The sequence below is a fragment of the Urocampus carinirostris genome, chromosome 13 (genome assembly GCF_059441175.1).
Source record: "Urocampus carinirostris isolate Australia breed hairy pipefish chromosome 13, RoL_Ucar_1.0, whole genome shotgun sequence".
In the NCBI taxonomy this organism is placed as follows: domain Eukaryota; kingdom Metazoa; phylum Chordata; class Actinopteri; order Syngnathiformes; family Syngnathidae; genus Urocampus; species Urocampus carinirostris.
The window spans coordinates 37543755-37565965 of record NC_142361.1 but is presented as its reverse complement, the minus strand read 5'-3'; the positions used below and the strand labels follow the sequence as shown (position 1 = coordinate 37565965).

At 38.4% G+C, this 22211-nt stretch overlaps 1 protein-coding gene across 5 annotated transcripts in view; it reads right to left on the bottom strand.

Annotated features, from left to right (window-relative positions):
- Positions 1–1276: 1276 nt before the first annotated feature.
- klc1b (kinesin light chain 1b) overlaps positions 1277–22211 on the bottom strand; it is a 33834-nt gene continuing 12899 nt past the window's right edge. For 2 of the 5 annotated variants that reach the window (XM_088352076.1, XM_088352077.1), the window contains exons 6-16: positions 22063–22150; positions 20784–20885; positions 20375–20548; positions 20172–20271; positions 17419–17471; positions 17187–17254; positions 16080–16188; positions 15515–15667; positions 4752–4876; positions 2224–2281; positions 1277–2143 (exon numbers count right to left, since the gene is read on the bottom strand). In XM_088352076.1, the coding sequence (XP_088208202.1) occupies positions 2069–2143; positions 2224–2281; positions 4752–4876; positions 15515–15667; positions 16080–16188; positions 17187–17254; positions 17419–17471; positions 20172–20271; positions 20375–20548; positions 20784–20885; positions 22063–22150 (1105 nt within the window). In that variant the 3' untranslated portion in view covers positions 1277–2068. Of the gene's footprint in view, positions 2144–2223; positions 2282–4751; positions 4877–10207; positions 10481–15514; positions 15668–16079; positions 16189–17186; positions 17255–17418; positions 17472–20171; positions 20272–20374; positions 20549–20783; positions 20886–22062; positions 22151–22211 lie in introns of those variants that run through there. The other 3 variants (XM_088352078.1, XM_088352079.1, XM_088352080.1) reach the window with 3 other exon arrangements.

Here is a 22211-nt window from a genome sequence, read left to right as displayed (position 1 = left end):
TACTTTTTTGTTTTTTTTCCTGCGTTGCATTTAAAAAAAAATCTGTAGATGCGAAATTGATTCACTACGTTTGCTGCTGGAATTTCAAAATAAAGTTCGGTCGTCATCTGAGTGACTAAAGATAACGTGTAATGATTTATGCATTTATTTATTTTTGCGTTTTCTTAAATGTGACTGCACTAATTTGGGGACTTTTCAGAATAAACCTGGAGTAACTTTTCTGTATAATAAACTTCAAATGTATGCCCACTTTATTATACTTTTTTGTCGCTTCAAAAAAATTTTTTCTCGGTTTCCTAAAACAATACTTCGTGATTCACTGCTTTTGCCGCTAAGACTTAGTTTTAAGTGACTAAAACTCAAATTTGATAGTGTTTTCAGTGTTGTATATTCTCAAATAACACTGACAACACTTCCAGTTCAACCAAAACAACAGCACCACCTGCTGGTACTTCTACATAACAGTAATAAAAGTGTTTTGGAAATATTCCGATATGGAATTTATAGGTCTGAATATTATGCTACATAAAAGCCATTTTATTACTTTTTGAGGCCTGTAAGCTTGTAAAAAGTAATAATAAAAAAATTAATTAGATATATCACTTTTTAGAGCGCCAGTGTGTCATATTTGACCACTTGATGGCACTGTTGTATAATGGGAACGAAAACCAGTGCCACAGAGCACAGCGTAGCAGCAAGATCCCAGACAAACAGGGGACCTGTAGGTAGGAATTTCACCATTTCTCCACCAATGTTTTTTTTAATAAAAATTAACATAAGTATAATGGCTGCCCAGTGGTTAGCGCTTGTGCGGCACAGTTCATGTCATGGGAACCTGTCGTGGGTTCAAATCCAGCTCCAGACTTTCTGTGCGGAGTTTGTATGTTCTCCCCGTGCTTGCGTGGGTTTCCTCCGGGCACTCCGGTTTCCTCCCACATTCCAAAGACATGCATTTCAGGTGAATTGGCCGGTCCAAATTGTCCCTAGGTGTGAATGAGCGAATGAGTTGTCTGTCCCTGTGTGCCCTGCGATTGGCTGGCAACCAGTTCAGGGTGTCCCCTGCCCACTGCCCGATGAATGCTGGGATGGGCTCCAGCCCCCCCGCGACCCTACTGAGGATAAGCGGTACGGCTAATGAGATGAGATGAGATAATAGTATATGTATTTCTGCTTGCTATGTTTTGTACCACTAGGAGGCACTAAATATTACTCACCGTGTCTTTATAGCATAGGGATGGTCCCAAATTCAAATTCAAACCATGACGAAACAGGAAGATAGCCATGACAATTTTAATTCATAATCTTCCCAAGTTGAAAGCCATGAACCGAAACAATCACTGTGTCCACTCATGAAAATCACATTGCTAATAATAATAAAATCATGGTTATTCAAAACACACAAGAAGCATCGTGCAAATCTATGCTGATCATATTGGAGTGTAAACAGTTTCAAGTTGGAATACAGAGATTTATTTTTGACCGATGCTGACATAAAAAAAATCCTTTCTTATCAGCACACAAATCTTACAGCATTGAGAATAAAACATTCCTTTTTTAAAAAGATCATAATACGTCTTCGTTTGGTATCATTTGACTTGTTTTTCTAGTAAAATAAGAAAAAAAAAGCATCCTAGGAGCAATTTAATTAAAAAAAGATCTTAAAATGAGAACAAAATATAATTAAAATGAGGATTTATTTTCTGCCAATAGGGTAATTCATCATTATTTTTTGTATGGACCAGGGTTGGGCCACATAAATTTGGCAGTCTGCAGGAAAAAAGGGACACTGGGGACAAACTGGCACCAAGGCAACAATTCAATAGAAGTCATACTTTTTTTTTTTTAAACATTTCTATTTTTAGCATTTTCATTTGGCATACACGATTAAAAAAGGGGTCGTGTGTGTGGTCCACAAGCCTCAGCTTGCCCACCCCAGGTGTATCTAAATTCTTGACGAAAAAACAAATGGCACAAGAAAGGAGCTTATAACGTAGCCTTACGGTTCCGACGATCACGCCGAAAAAAAAATGTCTTTGGTTGCCAACGACGGGCGGAAACGTCTTTGGGTTCAGTTCCCGGAGTAAAGATTGGTGGTGCTGGAGCTCAGACCTCGGCTCACCCGCAGGTTGTTAGCGCTCCGGGTCTGAAATCCAAACCTGGTTAAAAACGAAAACCTGACCCCGCTTGACCGAAAACCCCTTCAAAATAAAATGGTAAGCTCACCTGGAATGTGTCATCGCCCGTTTTGTTCAAGTAGTTCAAAGAAGCTGCTCGTTTCATACTGTTAAGCGGGGAAAACGGTTACAAGTCCGACAATGCTTCCTATCTTTTTTTTAAGTGACAGTGTGTAAATATTCTCCATTAGAGGTCATTGTAACTTAGGACAGAGCTGAAGGGTATGCATTAGAAGTAGATGCACCACAGGAGCCCGAAAGAGAGCATTCGGCAAAACTCCATCATTTGAGAATTTCGGGAAAAGACAGGACAAGAAAGCGGGTGCGATTCCCCCCAGGAAAAACAAAAAAAACATCAGGCAAAATAAACCTGGAGCGGCTGAAAAGAGCCAATAGCTGGAGCTGGTTCAAGCTGGCGTAAGTGGCTAACTTGAGTGGCTAGTGGGAGAAGCTACTAGAAAAGGCCAGTAAAAAATTGCAAGAGCAGGCTTTATTTCCAGGGAGCGGCTAACAATATTGAGCAGCGAGTCATAGCCTGCAGTCAAGTGTCTAAAATTAGAGGCTAGAGAAGGAAACAGTGGGAAAAGAAAAGGCAGTTAAATGACAGACCAGCTGTGAAAAATGAGCAACACTAAAGGAGAAAGCAAGCTTTATTTCCAGGGAGGAGCTAACAATAATAAATAGTGAGCCATAGCCTGCAGCCAAACATCTAACGTTAGAGGCTAGAGAAGGAAACAGTGGTAAAAGAAGGTAGACAGTTAAATGACAGATCAGCTGTGATAAATAAGCATCACTAAAGGAGAAAGCAAGCTTTATTTCCAGGGAGGAGCTGACAATAATAAACAGCGAGTCATAGCCTGCAGCCAAGTGTCTAACGTTAGAGGCTAGAGAAGGAAACAGTGGGAAAAGAAGGTAGACAGTTAAATGACAGACCAGCTGTGATAAATGAGCATCACTAAAGGAGAAAGCAAGCTTCAATTCCAGGGAGGAGCTAACAATAATGAGCGGCGAGTCATAACCTGCAGCCAAGTGTCTAACGTTAGAGGCTAGAGAAGGAAACAGTAGGAAAAGAAGGTTGACAGTTAAATTAAAGATCAGCTGTGATAAATGAGCATCACTAAAGGAGAAAGCAAGCTTTATTTCCAGGGAGGAGCTGACAATAATAAACAGCGAGTCATAGCCTGCAGCCAAGTGTCTAACGTTAGAGGCTAGAGAAGGAAACAGTGGGAAAAGAAGGTAGACAGTTAAATGACAGACCAGCTGTGATAAATGAGCATCACTAAAGGAGAAAGCAAGCTTTATTTCCAGAGAGGAGCTGACAATAATAAACAGCGAGTTATAGCCTGCAGCCAAGTGTCTAACGTTAGAGGCTAGAGAAGGAAACAGTGGGAAAAGAAGGTAGACAGGTAAATGACAGACCAGCTGTAAAAAATGAGTATCACTAAAGGAGAAAGCAAGCTTAATTTCCAGGGAGGAGCTAACAATAATGAGCGGCGAGTCATAGCCTGCAGCCAAATGTCTAACGTTAGAGGCTAGAGATGGAAACAGTGGGAAAAGAAGGTAGACAGGTAAATGACAGACCAGCTGTGAAAAATAAGAAACACTAAAGGAGAAGGCAAGCTTTATTTCCAGGGAGGAACTAACAATAGCGGCTAGCGGCGAGCCAAGTGGCTGACATAAGCAACTAAAGAAGGAAACAGTGGAAAAAAAATTTAAAAGGAAAATGAATCGCAGGACTAGGCACCAATCAGGTGTAGGACACGAGTAACACCAGTAAAGGCCAAAGCTGGAAAAGTAACAATCACGACTTGTCATGAGCCATAGTCTGCAGCCAAGTGGCTAAAATCAATGACTAGAGAAGGAAACAGTGGGTAAAAAAGTTTAAGCTGCCTAAATTATATAACCAAACATTCAGCTTTGAAAGGCAAGTGACATTAGGACTAATCAGGAGCGGCGAACAATAAAATTTGCGGCTAAAGGTGAGCCATAGCCTGCAGCCCGGTGGCTAACATTAGTGGCTAGAGAGGGAAACTGTGGAAAAACCCCACAAGATTCCATAAACATGGAACTTATACAGTGAATAGTGGTGAGCCATAGCCTGCAGCCAAGTGGCTATAGGAGTAGCTAGAGATGGAAACCGTGGAAAAAAAAGTTGAAGATTCCTCAACGACGTTCAGTTGTGGAAGGCGAGTGACACTAAAGGATTAAGCAGGAGCAGATAACACTAACAACAGCGACAATCCATAGCCTGCAATCAAGTGTATTAGTTGCTGGAGAAGGAAACAGTGGAAAAAAAGATTCCAAATGGATGAGACTTGACGACCAAGTGGTGTGTGCTAGGAGGCTCTTAAGTTCTGAAAACACCACAGGGACAAGCTAGCTTGGCAAAATCCTTATTTGGGCTGCTGTAGTAGCAAGATAGCTGATGGATTCTTCAAGTTGTGTGACATAATTACACATTTCTAAACCTACAAGTCATTTTTCTGAGTCAGTGCATGTAATTTTCCGCTTATTATTTAAATCAATAGTGTTTTATTCACATGAACTATTTTCCACACTGTCCCTTTACGATCTTACTTGGTGCTCCGAGGCTCGGGCGGCCCGTTCCCTTGCAACTTCTTGACGAGCATCTCGCTGCTTCGTCGCAAAACGTCTCGCAGTTTTCCCAGGGATCCGCTGCGCTGAAGGGCGCCGCTGCCGTCCTGCACACCACACCAAAGTTGCACGACAGTTCTCAAGTAGCCCATAGGGGGCGCTAGATGCACAGCAAAAACATCCAGTTGCCGTTCAAAAATGGAACGAGAAGAGATGAGGCGCACCGAAAGACCCTTATCAATCGGTGAGCCTTACAGACTGAAAATAGGGTAAATAAATCCAGAAATGCAATATTAGAACGAAATGCTTCTTTAAAAGATAACCATGATTTCCTAAAATTAATATTCTGTTTTGTTTTTTTTACATTTTGCTGGCAAACCTTACTCTAACTATACTTTCAATTTCACATGGCTTATAGTCTGGTGTACTTTAAATAAGGAAAAACCTTTCACAATAAATATGTTTGTTGGTGAGCCTTATAATAAGGTACGGTAAATAAAAACATAATTGAGAGTTTTTTTGAGGGCTTATTTTATGTTTAATATTTTTTTTCCAATTTAACGGGGTTCATCTCTCTCTCTCTCTTTGTCTCTTTCTCACTGTGTCTTTTTACCTTACTGCTCTCTCTTCTCTCTCTCTTGCTTTCTTTCTGTCTGTGTCTTCTTACCTTATTGCTCACTCTCTCTTTTTTTACCTTATTGCTTTCTCTCTCTGCCTCTTTCTCTTTCTCACTGTGTCTTTTTACCTTACTGCTCTCTCTCTCTCTCTGTCTCTTTCTCACTGTGTCTTTTTACCTTACTGCTCTCTCTCTCTCTCTTTGTCTCTGTCTCACTGTGTCTTTTTACCTTACTGCTCTCTCTCTCTCTCTCTTTGTCTCTTTCTCACTGTGTCTTTTTACCTTACTGCTCTCTGTCTCTTTCTCACTGTGTCTTTTTACCTTACTGCTCTCTCTCTCTCTGTCTCTTTCTCACTGTCTTTTTACCTTACTGCTCTCTCTCTCTCTCTCTTTGTCTCTTTCTCACTGTGTCTTTTTACCTTACTGCTCTCTTTTTCTCTCTCTGTCTCTTTTTCACCGTGTCTTTTTACCTTACTGCTCTCTCTCTATATATATTATACATATATATATATATATATATATATATATATATAAACATAATAACAAGTTTCTAATTTCAAGCTATTTTAATTTGACCTATAATACTGTCTGCAAAACTCCATCTATGAACTACTGGGGCGGCAGTAGCTCAGGAGGTAGAGCGATCGTTTTAGGATTAAGGGATCCCAGTTCGAATCCCGGCTTGTCCGTGTTATATGCCGAAGTGTCCTTGGGTAAGACACTGAACCCCTAATACCCCCAATAAGCAGGTTAGTGCCTTACATGGCTGCACAGATCACGGCCGCTATTGGGAAATGTGAAGCACAATGTAAAGCGCTTTGGGAAGTCATTGACTTGAAAAGCGCTATATAAATGCAGATCATTTCATTTCATTTCATTTTTTAAAAAAAAAAAGGTTTCTCAGTTTTGAACTTAAATCATTGCAAACATTCTAGTGATGCAAACAAATATTTTTTTTTTTAAATATGGACATACATCTTATTGATATCGGTGCGACGATATCTTTTCAAGTATTTTTTTTAAAGAATATATGTCAGTAATGGAAGTGAACTAAATTGATGTACGTAAATGGATAGCATTTTTCTTTCTACCAAATATCGTCAAGCAAAAATGTGTGAAATAATAAATAATAATGATGTCTTTGAGGTCTCATGAAAAGTAACACTTTAAGATTATAAAAAAATTCACTTTTGAATGGAAAACACTAACAAAATCTGATATTGATGCCAAAGTTTACATTCCTTCATGTTTTCAATTATTTTAATATAAAATCTTTTACAAATGCAGATTCTTTTTGGAACACTTCTAGCACACGGTATATTATTTTGCTCATTTTAAAAAAAGGTTCCACTGCAATTACAAAAAAATATAACAATCCACCATCCACTAGGCCAGTGTTAGTCAACCCTTTTTAAACCAAGGAACACTTTTATTCATAAAAAAGTTCTGAGCCACAAAGTTCGTCGAAAATGTTTCACTGTACTACCTCATAAATAGATCATTAGTATTTAAAAAGAAGAAAATACTTATGATAAAAAAGAATGATGTTCTTTATTAATGTTTGCAATCTTAAACCACTTCGTTAAACCAAATTAAGTTATTAAAGGTACTGTGCTACCTGATGAGTTTATAAAAAGTATATAAAAATCGACTGCCACCAACTGATATTGATGAATATTACAGTTTACCATCTGAAGATAGCAAAAAATACTGAATAATGGGCTGATTTTTTGGAAAGATAAAATTGGACAAATTCCAACGGCACACTAGACGAGGTCTCACGGCACACTAGTTTCCCCCGGCACACTGGTTGAAAAACACTGAACTAGGTAAAAGTTTCTTTTTTTTAACCAAGAAACATGATCTTGATAAAAGAATGAATATGTATGCTTAACTAAAAACATAGATATGCATATATATGATATATATGATGAACTGGAAAAAACAATACTCCGAATAACACTTAGTTGTTTTGGTTCCACTCTTGTCCCCAGTGTCCCTTGTTTCCACCTGGCCCCGCCCCTTTTCCAAATGTTCCGAAGATTTTTAAATAATTCATTTTGCAGTGTAAACATTGTACACTCGTACTTCCTTTCTGTTCCTTCACAATAAACCCCAAAATGTGGTGTCCCGAAATCATCTTTTCACATAAAAACGGAAAAGAGCAAGGTGACAAATGGAAAAAACTTTATTTGAGATAGCAACAATCGGTAAATAGGATGCCAGACTACAACTACTGAATGCAATTTTTTTGAAGTCACGCTATCGAGATATATGTCAATAAATAAGCATTCCACTAATACGACGTTATTAATATCCCATTTATGTGACGCGGAGTCAAAACGGAGAAGGAATGAAGAACCGATACAATATCTGGGAAGTGAACGCATCGCGGGTACGACCGACGACGCTTTCGAGAAAAAAACGGACACATTCTCACCAATATATTTTTATATCGGGACTTTTTACACAAATAGACTCGTTGTTGCTCCATTGAAAGAAAAGGAGAGAAAAACGAATATTTTTACTAGTGTGACATGTTTAAAGTGGGACTTAGCACAAAAATTCTTCTCAATAAAATGAACAAGACGTTTTCACCTATGTCAAATCTTTAAATTGGGGCTCTTCACACAAATATACTCGTTAACGTTCAATGAATTCAATTAGGAGAGAAAAGGAGTTAGATTGCCCTTTTTTTTTTCAATTGTGACTCCTTGCATAAATAAACTCATCAATTATTTAAATTAAGGGGAAAAAAAATGTTTTTACGATGTGATATTTTTATTTTGGGACATTTTGCACACTCAATTTATTGAATTAAATGGTGGGGGGGAAAAACATTTTGAAATTGCGTGTTCGATAAATAAACTCGTCAATAATGCATCCATTATCTGCACGGCTTATCCTCAGTAGGGTCGCGGGAGTGCTGGAGCCCATCCCAGCTATCTTCAGGCAGTGGGCAGGGGACACAGAGACAGACAACTCACTCGCTCATTCACACATAGGGACAATTTGGACCAGCCGATTAACCTGACATGCATGTTTTCGGAAGGGGGGGGGGAAACCGGAGAGCCCGGAAGAAACCCACGCAAGCAAGGGGAGAACATGCAAACTCCACACAGGAAGTTCGATCTCATGACCTCAGAACTGTGCCGCACACGCGCTAACCACTGCGCCGCTGTGCTGTCTTAGTCAATCATCGATTCATTGAAGGGAACTATATAAAACAAATAAACCCGTGTGATGGACTCTTAGCACAAATATACTTGGAAACGCTCAGTTCATTGATTTAAAAAGGAGGGAAAAAAACCCCACCATGTTCCTAAAATCTGACTTTTTGCATTAATATACTGGTTAACGTTTAATCAATTGAATTGAAGGGGAAAAAGCCAATAAAGTCGCTAATAGGACGTTTATAAATTGGATTAAAATAGCAAATTAAGGGAATAAAACAGTTTCACTAAAGTGACATTTTAAATTGTGACCCTTTGAACGAATATACTCGATAACGCTTAATTGAGTTTAGGGTGAAAATGAATATTCTAACTGACGTGACGTTTTTCATTTGTGACTCTTCAGACAACTATACAGGTTAAGACTCCATCCATCCATCCATTATCTGCACCGCTTATCCTCAGTAGGGTCGCGGGGGTGCTGGAGCCCACCCCAGCTATCTTCGGGCAGTGGGCAGGGGACACCCTGAACTGCTTGCCAGTCAGTCGCAGGGCACACAGGGACAGACACCCATTCACATACTCATTCACACCTAGGGACAATTTGGACCGGCCAATCAACCTAACATGCATGTTTTTGGAATGTGGGAGCACGGGGAGAACATGCAAACTCCACACAGGAGGTTCGATCTCATGAACTCAGAACTGTGCTGCACACGCGCTAACCGCTGCGCCGCCGTGCCGCCATACTCAACGCACAATTAATTGAATTTAAAGGGGGAAAAAGACATTTTCACGAGTCCCATTTTAAAATTGGGATTCCCGGCACAAATTCACTCGTTAACACTTAAGTAACTCATCAATTCATTGAATTAAAGGGTTTCTTTCCCCTTTAAGAACCACAAAAAAAACACATTTTCACCGATGCGACACAAATATATTCACTAGCGTTCATAAAATTAATATTAAGGGAGGGAAAAAAAATCAAAATACATTTTCACCACTGTCAAGTTATTAAATTGAGACTCATTGCACGAATACACTTGTTAACGCTCAATTCGATGGGTAAAAGGGGGTAAAAAGTAAAAAACATTTTCACCAATGTGCCGGTTTTAAATAGTGACTTTGCACAAATAAATGATCCGATAATTGAATTTTGGGCATTTGACAAAATAAAAGAGAAATATTGTAATGTATGTCTGCTAGTTGGTCTCCTGGCCCATTTTATATATATATATATTTTTTTTCTTTTTGCACACAAACACAAAAGGGTGCAAAGAACAAGGTCGCACACGTCAGAAATAAGAACTGCAAGAGAGGGTTACCACGGCAACATTGACATAAAAGTAGGCGATTTGTTCCAAAAACGCATAGAGAAATGTAAACAAAATAGCACAAAAAATTATTTTGTTTTAAAACCTCCGACGAAACAAAAAAGCGCTGCAATTCGATACAAAAGTGAAACAATGGCGTACCGTGACTTTTTAAGCGTTTGTTCGAGCTAACCACGAAAAATACCCGCGTAAAAAACAATAACACTAATAACGTTGACACGACTGCAAGTCAATGATTTTTGAACAAAGTGTCACTCGATATCAATACATGAAGACATAATCTGGCTTTTTACACATAAATCTGAGAAGGCGGAGTTAGGCTGAGGTCACAAACAAATGAGAAAGTTTCCCGGAAAATGAGAGAGAGGGGAAAAGGGGGAGCAAAAAGAAAGGAAAAGAAGGAAAAACCAGAAATAGGAGCGAAGATGAAGACCAAAACGTCCCGGGAACTCAGTCGGGAGGCGGGGCTTTCTCTTTGAGGGAGGCGGGGCTCTCTTTGAGGGGGCGGGGACAACAAGACATATCCTTTAGCTATTGGTTGAGAAGGGGAGAGGAGGGGATGGAGGAATAATCTCGATGGTTTTAGGCCTGATAAAAGAGAAAGAGAAGACACACAAAAAGGGCAGAGGTTGTAAAACGATCATCTCCAGGTTGGTCTGAACTTGAAATGGTTTAAACTGGCCCTAAATGGCTTCATTCGAGTTATTCGATTAATTAAGTGCTCCGAGATATTGATAGCGGAACCTCCCACGTATTTTCGGATCGGTTCTCTCTACGAGAAAGTCAAAGATGATCGTCGAAATAAACAGGCAAAAAGTCACTGTGACTCATCTCTTTTGTGCTTTGATGCTTTAAATCGGGATTCAAAGCTGCTTTAACTCTTGAGTTAAAGCGTTAAAGCGGAAGTCAAATCTAAGGAATTCCTAAATATGCAGTATAGTCCTCTACGCTTCTCAAGAGTCTTGGTGACTCACCTTTTAGTGTCCTTTCAAAATTTCAAGCTGCTTTAACTCTCCAGTTAAACGTTTAAAGCGAAAGTCAACCCTAAGAATTTGCTAAAAACATGTTTGATGGTCCGCTACTTGTCTATTTTGTGACTCAAATTCTAGTTTGCCTTCAAAGGCTTTCAACGCTTTAACTCTGGGTTTAGATGTGCTTTAACTCTTGTGATAAGGTTTTAAATTAGTCAACCCAGAGGAGTTCGTAAACCTATTTTTCTGGGCCTCAACACCTCTAAAGACATTTTGTGACTCACCTAGCTTGCCTTTAAAGGTAGAATGCTAAAGCGAAGGGCAACCTAAACAAACTACAAAAAACTCCAAAATTAAAGCTGCTTGAGTTAAAGCTTTAAAGCGAAAGTCAACCCTCGGGAATGCCCAAACAGTATTTTATGGTCCTCTACTCGTAACGAGTCCTAGTGATTCCCATTCTAGTGTGACTATTAAAAATGTAATGCTTTAACTCAAGATTTAAAGTTACTTTAACTCGAGTTAAAGCTTTAAAGCAAAAGTCAACCCAAAGGATTGCCTAAACATATTTTATGGGCCTCAACTCATCTGAAGAAATTCTTTCTTGCCTCTTAAGGTTGAATGCTTTAACTCTAAAGCTTTAAAGCAAAGGTCAACCCAAACAAATTCCAAAAAACATTGACTCATTAAAGCCTATTTCAAAGCTTTAAGGCTTTCACTCCAAAATTAAAGCTCCTTTAACTCTTGAGTTAAAACTTTAAAGCAGAAGTCAACCCTAGAGAACGCCCAAACAGTATTTTATGGTCCTCTACTCGTAACGAGTCCTAGTGATTCCCATTCTAGTGTGACTACAAAAAATGTAATGCTTTAACTCAAGATTTTAAGTTACTTTAACTCAAGTTAAAGCTTTAAAGCGAAAGTCAACCCAAAGGATTTCCTAAACATATTTTATGGGCCTCAACTCATCTAAAGAAATTCTTGCTTGCCTCTTAAGGTTGAGTGCTTTAACTCTAAAGCGAAGGTCAACCCAAACAAATTCCAAAAAAACATTGACTCATTAAAGCGTATTTCAAAGCTTTAATCTCAAAAATTAGGGCAGCTTTAACTCTCGAGTTAAAGCTTTAAAGCAGAAGTCAACCCTAGGGAATGCCCAAACCGTATTTTATGGTCCTGTAATCGTAACGAGTTCTCGTGATTCCCATTCTACTGTGACTACAAAGTTTTAATGCTTTAACTCAAGATTTAAAGTTACTTTAACTCGAGTTAAAACTTTAAAGCATGTTATAATGCCTCTACTCATCTAAATAATTTGAGGGTGGCAACATATTATACTATAATCTTCAATCGGCAGCCTTTTAAGTTGGCCCATCTGCAAAGATTGATGGAAACAGGTCCATTTAGCCTTAAACGTTTCATTTTAATCAAAATGCGTAGACTTCTTGAAGAGTAGAAAACATATTTATACGGACCAAGTGTGGGTTAACTTTCACTTTGAAGCTGCTTTGAGAGTTAAGGCTTTAACTTTTGACAAAGAAGAGTAGGCCCCTGGGATACAGCGTCTCCGTCTTACAACTTTTAACTCTTTACAGAATTTTACCCACTCTACTACATCAAAAGCAAATTGTTTTGCCCCAAAACCTTTTTTAATTCAAATTTTGCAGTGTTCTTGCATATGACAAGTTGCGTCTCTAATATCCGCTATTGGATTGAGTCACGGAAACACGAAAATTCTCTTCATTTGGTTCAGAATGTGTCGTGCTTCGTAAAGACTGACAATTTTTGCAAAATGAAGTATTAACATCTTAATTAACATCTTAATTAACATCCACCCGCTAACTCCACTATACCGGCTCAAGTCACAACACACAAAGGATAAATACAATTTATTTACATGTATGTTTGATTCAATCATATGCACATCAATTACACAAAAGTAGTACCTTCTATATCCTATTTTCTTATTTTAATATTTAAATCTGACGCACCTGGTGTTAGGAACACATTTGCAAATTACCATAGTTTTGTATCCTCAGCTATATGACAATTTTCCTTTGCGATCCCCACTTCACAGTGAAGTAATGTCCTATCCTGGGTCTACTGTATATAGAAATGACAGAAAAGTCTAGTTCTTGGTATTACTACTAGGAACAACTGAAGAGTACCAGTACTCATTGAAATACATGTGAAGGTTGATCAAAACTATTTGTATATCTGTAACTGCTCGGATAAAATTTCTGACAGGACGGATTTTGATATGCAAATGGTGCAAGCCAACTATGACGATGCACTCAGGTCTTCCTGTTTTAGATGCAGTGAGTCTGCATTTTCAGCTGCCTTAACTCAGCTTTTTTTTGAGTGACGGCACATTCTCAACTCAGCAAAGATGCAGCACTACATTGGATCAAGATCAGATTTTGTAACGTTTTGGATTTCGTCCACGCAGACACGTTGTTTTTTGAGTCCTCACTTTCCCTGCACTTAACTACAAACCAACCCGACCAAGATTTTTCAACAAAGACGTGAAGGGAGAGTACAATCCACTGAATATGAGAAAAGAATTTGGATTGACAGGCTGATTGGTTGTCATGGCAACAGTCAAGGTTAGTAACACAAAAAGGGGATAGGGGAAAAAAGCATGCAAGCAGACAAGAAGCATTTTGCAGCAAGAGTAGAATTCGATTCTACTCAGTGACCTCAGCGCAAACCAAATTAAAAGGCTGTTTTCGAGAAAATGGGGATGTTTGTTTTATAACATTCATCATCACTCTGACACTGACGAGAAGGTTCCACACTGCGAAAAATAAAATCTTGCCCCATTTCCTGATTTTAAGGGAATTTTTTCTTGTTTTAAAGTACTTGATCTTGTTTTTACCAAGTAAAATAAGATAATTTGTACTTAAAAATAAGGAAACTTATCTAAAAGGTGGTATACAATTTTGCATTTAATGTATTTTTTCTCATGGGGATAGAACAGATTACTTAGAATCTAAGTCTTGGAACAAGCAAACTTGTCTACCCCCTTTTTAGAAAAGAATCTTCCTTATTTGGAGGATGTTCTCTTGTTTTATTAGTTAAATAGGTTAACATCTCTTAAAACCAAAATAAAATTATATTATACATATACTTATATATAAAATTAGCATAATTTTTTTCCACTGGGTTGAGCTTTTTTATGCAATAAAAACTACAAAATGTATATGATTGAATAGTACCAATAACAATAGTAATATAAATGTAATTCTTTCAAAATGTATGCTTTTTTTCACTAGCAGTAGCTCAGGAGCTAGAGCGCTCGTCTTACAGGTCCTCAGAGGTAAATATCGAAGTGTCCTTGGGAAAGACACTTTACCCCTTGCATGGCTGTCACCGCTATCAGTATGTGAGTGTGTGTGAACGGCTAAGTCTGAAGCACATTGTAAAGCGCTTTAGGAGGTCTTCAGTGACTTGAAAGGTGCTATATAAGCGCGGACCATTTACCATTTGTTGTTCTAGAAAAATAGAAAATTTGTACTTGAAAGCAGCAAACTCACCGTATCTAGATTTTGTAATCTAGTTAAAGCATTTTTTTTCTCATTGTGGAAGAAAATATTTTTTAAAAGAGTATTAAAATGTCTCATTTTTTTCATAAACAACTTGGCTTATTTCTAAGCTACTTTTTTTCAAGATAAAATACCGTAAAACAAAAATAATATACTTAAATGAGCAAATTCCTGACAATGAGGCAAGATTATTTTTCCTACCTTATTGTCAGAAGTAAATGCTCATTTTTAAAAATCAATTTTTCTTGTTTTAAGATGTTTTAACTTGTTCTTTTAAGAAAATAATAGGGAAATTTATTTTACCTTGCACCTCAATTATCTTAAATATTTGATTCTAACCTAAGTAGAAAACATTACTTGAAATTAGGAATATAAACTTAAATAAGACAATTTTGCCTCTTTAAATATATTTCTTTTCATTCATTAGAACAAAGCAAAACCAGAAAAAAACTTAAAATGCTCAAAATCTTTCAGCCAAAGTCATAACATTTTCTTTGGTAGTGCAGCTTACACTATGAGTGAACGAAGCAATACTAGGTCACACTAATTGAATAAGATACATCACATTACCCAAAGCCATTTGCATACAGACAAGAAGCACGCACACAAGTGTTACCACAAAGCCCCAAATTCCCTCCATGTAAAGTGACTCAATAAAAACACACATGGAGTTAACACAAAGTCCATTAGTGTGCATGTTTATGGGTTTAGTGCACGGCTGCATGCATGTTTAAACCAGTGAGGAAGAACATATATTAGAAATACATCTGTAATTGTTGAGACTAAAGCATGAACCAGTGGCAATGCCTTTCCAGCTCGACTGGTGCAGAAGCGACGCAAACAAAACAACGTATTAAGTGAGACGGTGCAACAACAAAAATACAAAACGCTGTCAAATAGCCAAGACACTCAATCAGCTTTATCTTTCGACTCAATATTCTGTAAACCCTCAGGGGAAGAACAAGAACGATGCTAGTGCCAGACTCTATCACTTGGTTAATGTTTTTTTTTCAATAATGGTTTACAACAAGGTTCTATCCAATCACTTGCAGTCTTGTTCTTCCAACGAGGTCCACTGACCGTATCAAAGTAAATTCAAGTGGATGTGTACTCACCCCGCTCCACTCCACGCCCATACTCACTTCCTCGCCAGTTTCCGAGCCACTTTCGTACTTGACGCTGCTCAGGCTTTCCCTGCTCCTTCGCCTGTCGCCTTCTCCGTCCTTCAGGATCTCCACCATGCGGTTCTGGTGGATGGGGTCCATGCCCTGAAGAGAAGAAACACAAAGGCAAGAAAAAGAAATGAGCGGAAAGGGCAAATTGGAACATAGCAAGGGGATAATGTCGACAGAAAGTCTCACGAAGTGTAGGAATGAATAGCAACGTGCTATTTCATAGATTGAATTTTTTTACCTGATATTAAATACTCATGCACTTTTGCTAATGTGAACTGTTATGCAAAACAATTTGCAATATGATATTCTATGCCTATGAAAGGGGAACAATGTTTAGAGAACGATTTGAACTTACTGTGTTGCTCTGGATCCAAAGCAAGATAAAAGAGGGGGGGGGAAATCACAAGATAAATTTCTTTCAGATTTGAAAAAGTGGCAATAACAAGAAGGGCTGAAATATTAACATTAGCATCAACGTTTACGATTTTTCAAAACTGTGACTCACCTGTTTACGGGACCGCACAGCGCACTCCTCCAGGGTCTCGGCAGCTTCCAGTTTGCCTTGACGGCGGTACAGAGCTCCGAGGTTCCTCAGTGTCGTGTTCACCGTAGGGCTGCGGGGAAAAGAAACCGACACGCTTCTTTCAAATGGCCTAGTTTTGCAGGGAAAATGTCATTGTCATTTATATGTTAATAACCAGAAAAACAATCTTGAATCTCTTGAATAAATCAACAGAGAGTTAACTTTTATGACTGAATAGAGCGAAGGGCTAAACATTTCTTATGCATTTCTAAAATAACTTGTGCCATTACTATGTTATTATGATTATTACTAGGTTTAACAAACCCCTAAAACATCAGCCTTGTATAAGAGCACTGAACCATTTGAAAATAGGCTAATTTTCTAAATAATTTTGCAATCCTACCTCTCAGATAGGACACACGGTTCAGTGTCTTTAAATACATGCATTTAAAGACACTGAACCGTCCTCTTATGGTTCAGATCCTACCTCTCAGATAGGACACACTGTGTTAAATATGGTGAAATGACATCTGAACCCTTGAGTGTTACCTGTGGTGTTCCGCAGGGTTCAGTACTTGGCCCCCTTTTTTACATGCTTCCATCAGGTGATTATTTGCAAGTATAATATCAGTTCCCATTGCTACGCAGATGACACTCAACTATATCTTCCGATGGAGGAATCTGCCACACTAAACTCTCTTCCCCCTGAGATCTGATCTGCAACCTCAGTAGAAATGTTTAAATCTAAGCTTAAAACACACTTCTATTCTATAGCATATGCATAACCTATATTTCATGTTGATAATATGTATTATTTGCCCTCATGTAGGTTTTAGATGATGGGATGGTGTCATAATAGTTTGTAGTTTGCAATAGTCATTGATCTGTGCAGCCCTTCTAGACTCTTTGTGATTAAGGGCGTCACAAATAAACATGACTTGACTTGACATATCCTAGAAAATCACAATGACTCATCACGGTCTTTCCTATTTTCAGAAGTAGTCTGCGGGCTACCGAAGTCTTTTTAGGGGGCTAGCTTGTGCCTGCAGATCCTAAATGCTTGAAATGAGCTCAGTACCTGTGACTCACCTGTTGACTTTACAGGCTTTATACCAGCCGCCATATTCTCCATACGGCGTGTTGTCTCGGTGCTTGCCCTGGAAGTAAAAGAAAAAGGACAAATGAGAAGGGCAGGAGCTGTATCAACCGGATCGACCGGATTTTGTATTTGTTTACATTGAATAATGACTTGCCCAAAGGAGTTTTATGCTGACTCGAGGGTTTTCAAAAAGTGTCATGTTATTTTTAGGGAGACCCTCACCTTGCTCATCTCCTCTCTTTCCTCAGCGTGCATCCAGATAGGTTTGTTCTCAGCTGCAGACACAAACACACAAGGTAGACGTTCCACAAAGTGCTCAAAGCAAAATGGAATTCATACACGCCATCTGAGGCTCAGCTAATCAACTATTCATGATGCATTGAACCAGCTGAGCGCAGCGGCTTGTCCTGCAAGAGTGGAGGCTCAATCAGCAGCATAAGCCGTGTGCAGTATTACAAATATGAATAGACTAACAGATGAAAAGAAGAAATTATATAGATGTGGCTGAAAGCTTTTTTCAATAGGTGAGAAATAAACTGTGGCCGAGCCATGCTGGTGCCGTTGCTTTCAACCTTGAATGTTTGCGATAAATCTGAAAAATCTTGAAGGATAAACATGTCTGATATATTCGCCAAAGATAAAAATTCCTCAGATGTTCAGTCGCAGCCAAAGAGAATGCAATTGCCAGATTTCAGACCAACAATGTCTTTATTTCTCCAAAAGACTCTTAGTCCTTTGATCGGTGAAGGCAGGCATCCTGTTTAGAACATCGTCCACTTTTTAACCATCTGTCCATCACGCCTCACTGGTGTGAGATAAATAGTAGGTATAACATACAAATAAAACCTCTAAAAAGGCAAATCACGAACAGTAGACCACCGGGATACAGCGTCCCCCGCCTCACAACATTTTGCTCACTATACATCAACCACACATTATTTCGCGTACCTAAAAACCTTGCCCTGTTTGTGTGAATGATTTCTCTAAGGTGACTGATAGATGCTGGTCTGCCATTGGTATGCGTTTGCGACATCATAAAAATGCTACTGGCTGAACTATCTCCCACAATGCCTTTCTCCTTCAGTTCAGAATCTCGTGTGCTTAGTCAGGAATACAATATGTTCGTACTCTATTCGCTATGAAGCTAAAAGTAAGAAGACTATAACCATGGTAACAAAGCTTAAGGTCATCAAGAAATATGAAGAAGACACACAAAAGGCTACATTCGCTAGGTTGCATGGCCGTAAGTAGTTGACCCTCGAGACTTTTTTTTAAAATAAGCAGGCAATTAAAACAAAAACATCTTTTAAAAGCATGACAATCACCTCAGAAGTAAAGGTTTTCAAATCAGTTTTAATTTCTGTCTCCTTAAAGCATGTCAATATGATCAACCCTCGTGTTGTCCTAATTTTAAGGCCCATTTTTGTATTTTTTTTTTAAACAGCTTTTGTGGAAATATGAATAAAACAAAATCCCGCTTTTCTACTGTTGGGACTGATCTAAGAGAAGAACATTTAAAGTTAAATCAAATACCATTTCAGGGGATTTTTATGAGTTTCAAACAACACAGTGGCAGGTCATATTGACCCGAGTACAGGCGGTTGTGTACTCTGGTCATATTGACCCGAGTACAGGTGGTTGTGTACTCGCATAGAAAAGAAAAAAAAAAACAGCACCAAAAATGCTTACTTTTCTTTTAAAATAAAACATCCTATCGAAATTGCAATACTGGTCTGAAAAATCGCAATTACCGTATTTTCCGCACTATAAGACGCACCTAAAAGCCTTTTTTTTTTAAAAGCTGACCATGCGCCTTATAATACAGTGCACCTTATATATGGATCAATATTACGTCGCAAAGTCTTGCAACTAAAGCAAGCAGCCGCCGACTCGATTTCCCCCCGAACGCCAACGCGGTGTATGCTGGGATTTATTTACCGGCGTTTCATTGGCTGACCAATGTGTCAATCATCATTTGAATCGATCACTATTGGCTAAAGTTATTCGGAGGTAAAGGGGGCGGATCATTTTTATCATTTACAGGCTGGCATAGGCTAAAGGGGCAAAACAAAGCCTGCAATTGGCCAAAAAAGATGAATGTGAATAGCAAGTTTGGTTGACGGCATAGAGAAAACAGTATTTTACTATTCTGTGCTGTATTTATAAATATTTTACTCTCCTGGATTTACTAAACTCACGGATATAAGAGGACCATGGTTGCACATTATTATTGAACACAACGACTTCGGTGAGCAACTCCGGCTATATATTTTCCCTGTATCTTTTTTCAGCCTGAACTCGATGTTTCTGTGATAAGCGGTGCAGATAATGGATGGAATGGAGTGTCTTTTTTTAAATTAAACTCAATTCCAAGTGTTTATTGTCATATGCACAGTAAAGTTGCGAGCGAAAAAGAAAATAGAAACTAAGGAATGGTTGGCATTTCTTGAATCCCAAGACTTTAACCTTCCGAATGATATTTGGAACGATGCATTTGAGTGACATCGTACGGACACCGCATCTGCACGTGTCTACGACACGTATTTGCTTCTTTGCAAGCTTTGGGAATGTTAAGGGGGTAATCAGTTGGACTGAACCATCTGACTGTTTTGTCCACGTTCCCATTGTAGCGCCTTTTAATCCGGTGCGCCTTATCTATGGAAGATATAGGACCAAAAACTATTTTTTGGGGGTGCGCCCTATAACCCGATGCGCCCTATAGTGCGGAAATTACGGTAGGTTTATTTCCAAAGTCGTACAGCCCTAGTAGCATTTACAATACACTATTTTGTTTTCTTTAATGTTTTTATCAAGGCTACGAGGGATTTGGAGCTAATTACCATAGATTTCTATCCTCAGCTATACAGCAATTTCATTTTGCAATCCCCACCTCTTACGTCATATCTCGGGAGTCTACTGTAAACCCATTCTAAGTTGACATTCTTCATTGCCACGGAACGTCATCACGTCCTTACCATCTACAGATCCAAATTCCTTCTCGTGGGCACGCGTCAGAATCTCTTTGTATAGAATCTCAGCCTCCTTGTATTTCCCTTGTTTGAGAAAACAGGAGGCCTGGAGAAGAAGAAGGCAAGACCATTAGGCTGAGAGTACAATCAAATGATTCACCTGTTTTCATATGAAATCGTTTTCCGTCACAATTACGATATTTACTCACCAGGTTATTCTTGGTTTTGGCCACGTTGGGATCGTCGGGGCCCAGCCTGCATTCGTAGATCTCCAGGGCACGGCAATAGTAGTATTCCACTTCTTCGTACTTGCCTTGGTTTTGGCACAACAGGGCCAAGTTGTTCAGCTGTTTGGCCACATCTGGATGATCTTTTCCTAGGACCTGATGGAGGAAAACAAGAAATTATGAGTGTACTTCTTTTCTGCATTTTGCTCTCTTTGTTAACAAAGTAACAATTTTACCCCAAGACTAGTAGCCAATAATTCCTTTCCCCCAGATGTTGTGTGTCTTAAGACAATTAAAACCTTCTTGCCTTTTATAAATATCGAATTTATACGGTTTGGAAATCTTCCCACCAAAACGAGCTAATTGTTCAGCGGTCGGGGACGTAACCTACCTTCTCTCTGATCTCGAGGGCCCTCTTGCACAGCGGCTCTGCCTCCTTGTACTTCCCCCGCTTTCCGTACAGTACAGCCAGGTTGTTCAGTGTTGCAGCAACCTAAATTAAAAAACACCAAAACGATATCAAATATACCACTTTTTTGAGAGAACTATGCTTTTTGTCATATGCAAACATGCTTTTCTGAAGTCAAATGATTCAATTTATCCCATACCGTATTATTTCATATCTGCTATTTAAAAAAAATGTACCTCCATTTGTGAGCAGTTTTTTATGTTTACAGGGTTCCTAGCGCCAAGGGTAGGTCAAATTCAAGACTTTTAAGACTTTTTTAAAGCCTTTTGAAATCAAATTTAGGACCAAGTCGCAAAAAAACACAGTTAAAACAAACAAAACAAACAAAAAAAAACAGCACATGGATTAGAGTCACTTTTAAACAAATGTTTTTGTTTTTTTTAAATCACAGTTTGGTCCATCTGAAATACGAAGCAATTTTGGATATGGAAATACATAAAAGGGATGTTTGCAGCACATCCCGGATCATGGGTCAAATCTGGCAGAAAACTATTAATAATAAACTAATTGACTTTTCAACTAAATCTTTTTAGTTCAAACAAATATAAATCTTATTAATTTTTTCACATTTTTAAGACTTTCAAAAATTGTATTTAAGATACTCTATAGAATAATAAATGTAATGCCTTTTAAGACTTTTCAAGGATCTGCAGGAACCCTGGTTTAAATTTTTCATTGCGAACATTCAAAAATGGAGATAACTCTGTAGCAGAGTAGCAGTGACGATATGCATGACAGACATCTACATGTGATATATTTCATTTTATATTGATTTATTATTAGACTATTTCATGAACTTGGTTTTAAAACACTGAGGATTAAAACTAGTATATTATGTCCCTTATTATTGCACTAAATTTAATCATCTGCATTGAAAACCCAGAGTTTCTTTTGGATTACATTCGATAAATATCTTGATAAATAAAATGAATACAGGATAAAAAATAATGGCGATTACAGAAAAATTTAGCCAGTTATTTGAATGTTAGCCTTAAGCGCAGATTATTTCATAAAAATTATTTTTATGAAGAAGACGTTATACAAAGGAACACTGGGGGACCATTTTATACATGTTGTCATTTTCTTTTTAATATTTTGGTTTGGCAGGCAGGATTGAAAATCCCAGTTAGAATGTTTAACAATTCAGAAACACATCTTTTGTGAATGCATCTAAATGAACATGAACATGTCTTGTTCTTACAGCCGGATGGTCTTTTCCCAGAGTTTTCTCTCGGATGGACAGAGCGTCATTGAGAAGATGTGCAGCCTCTTTGTATTTGTTTTGATCCCTGTGGTGACAAAAAGGAGCCGGTTCACAAACAAAATGACACACTTCTAGAAAAGATTGGG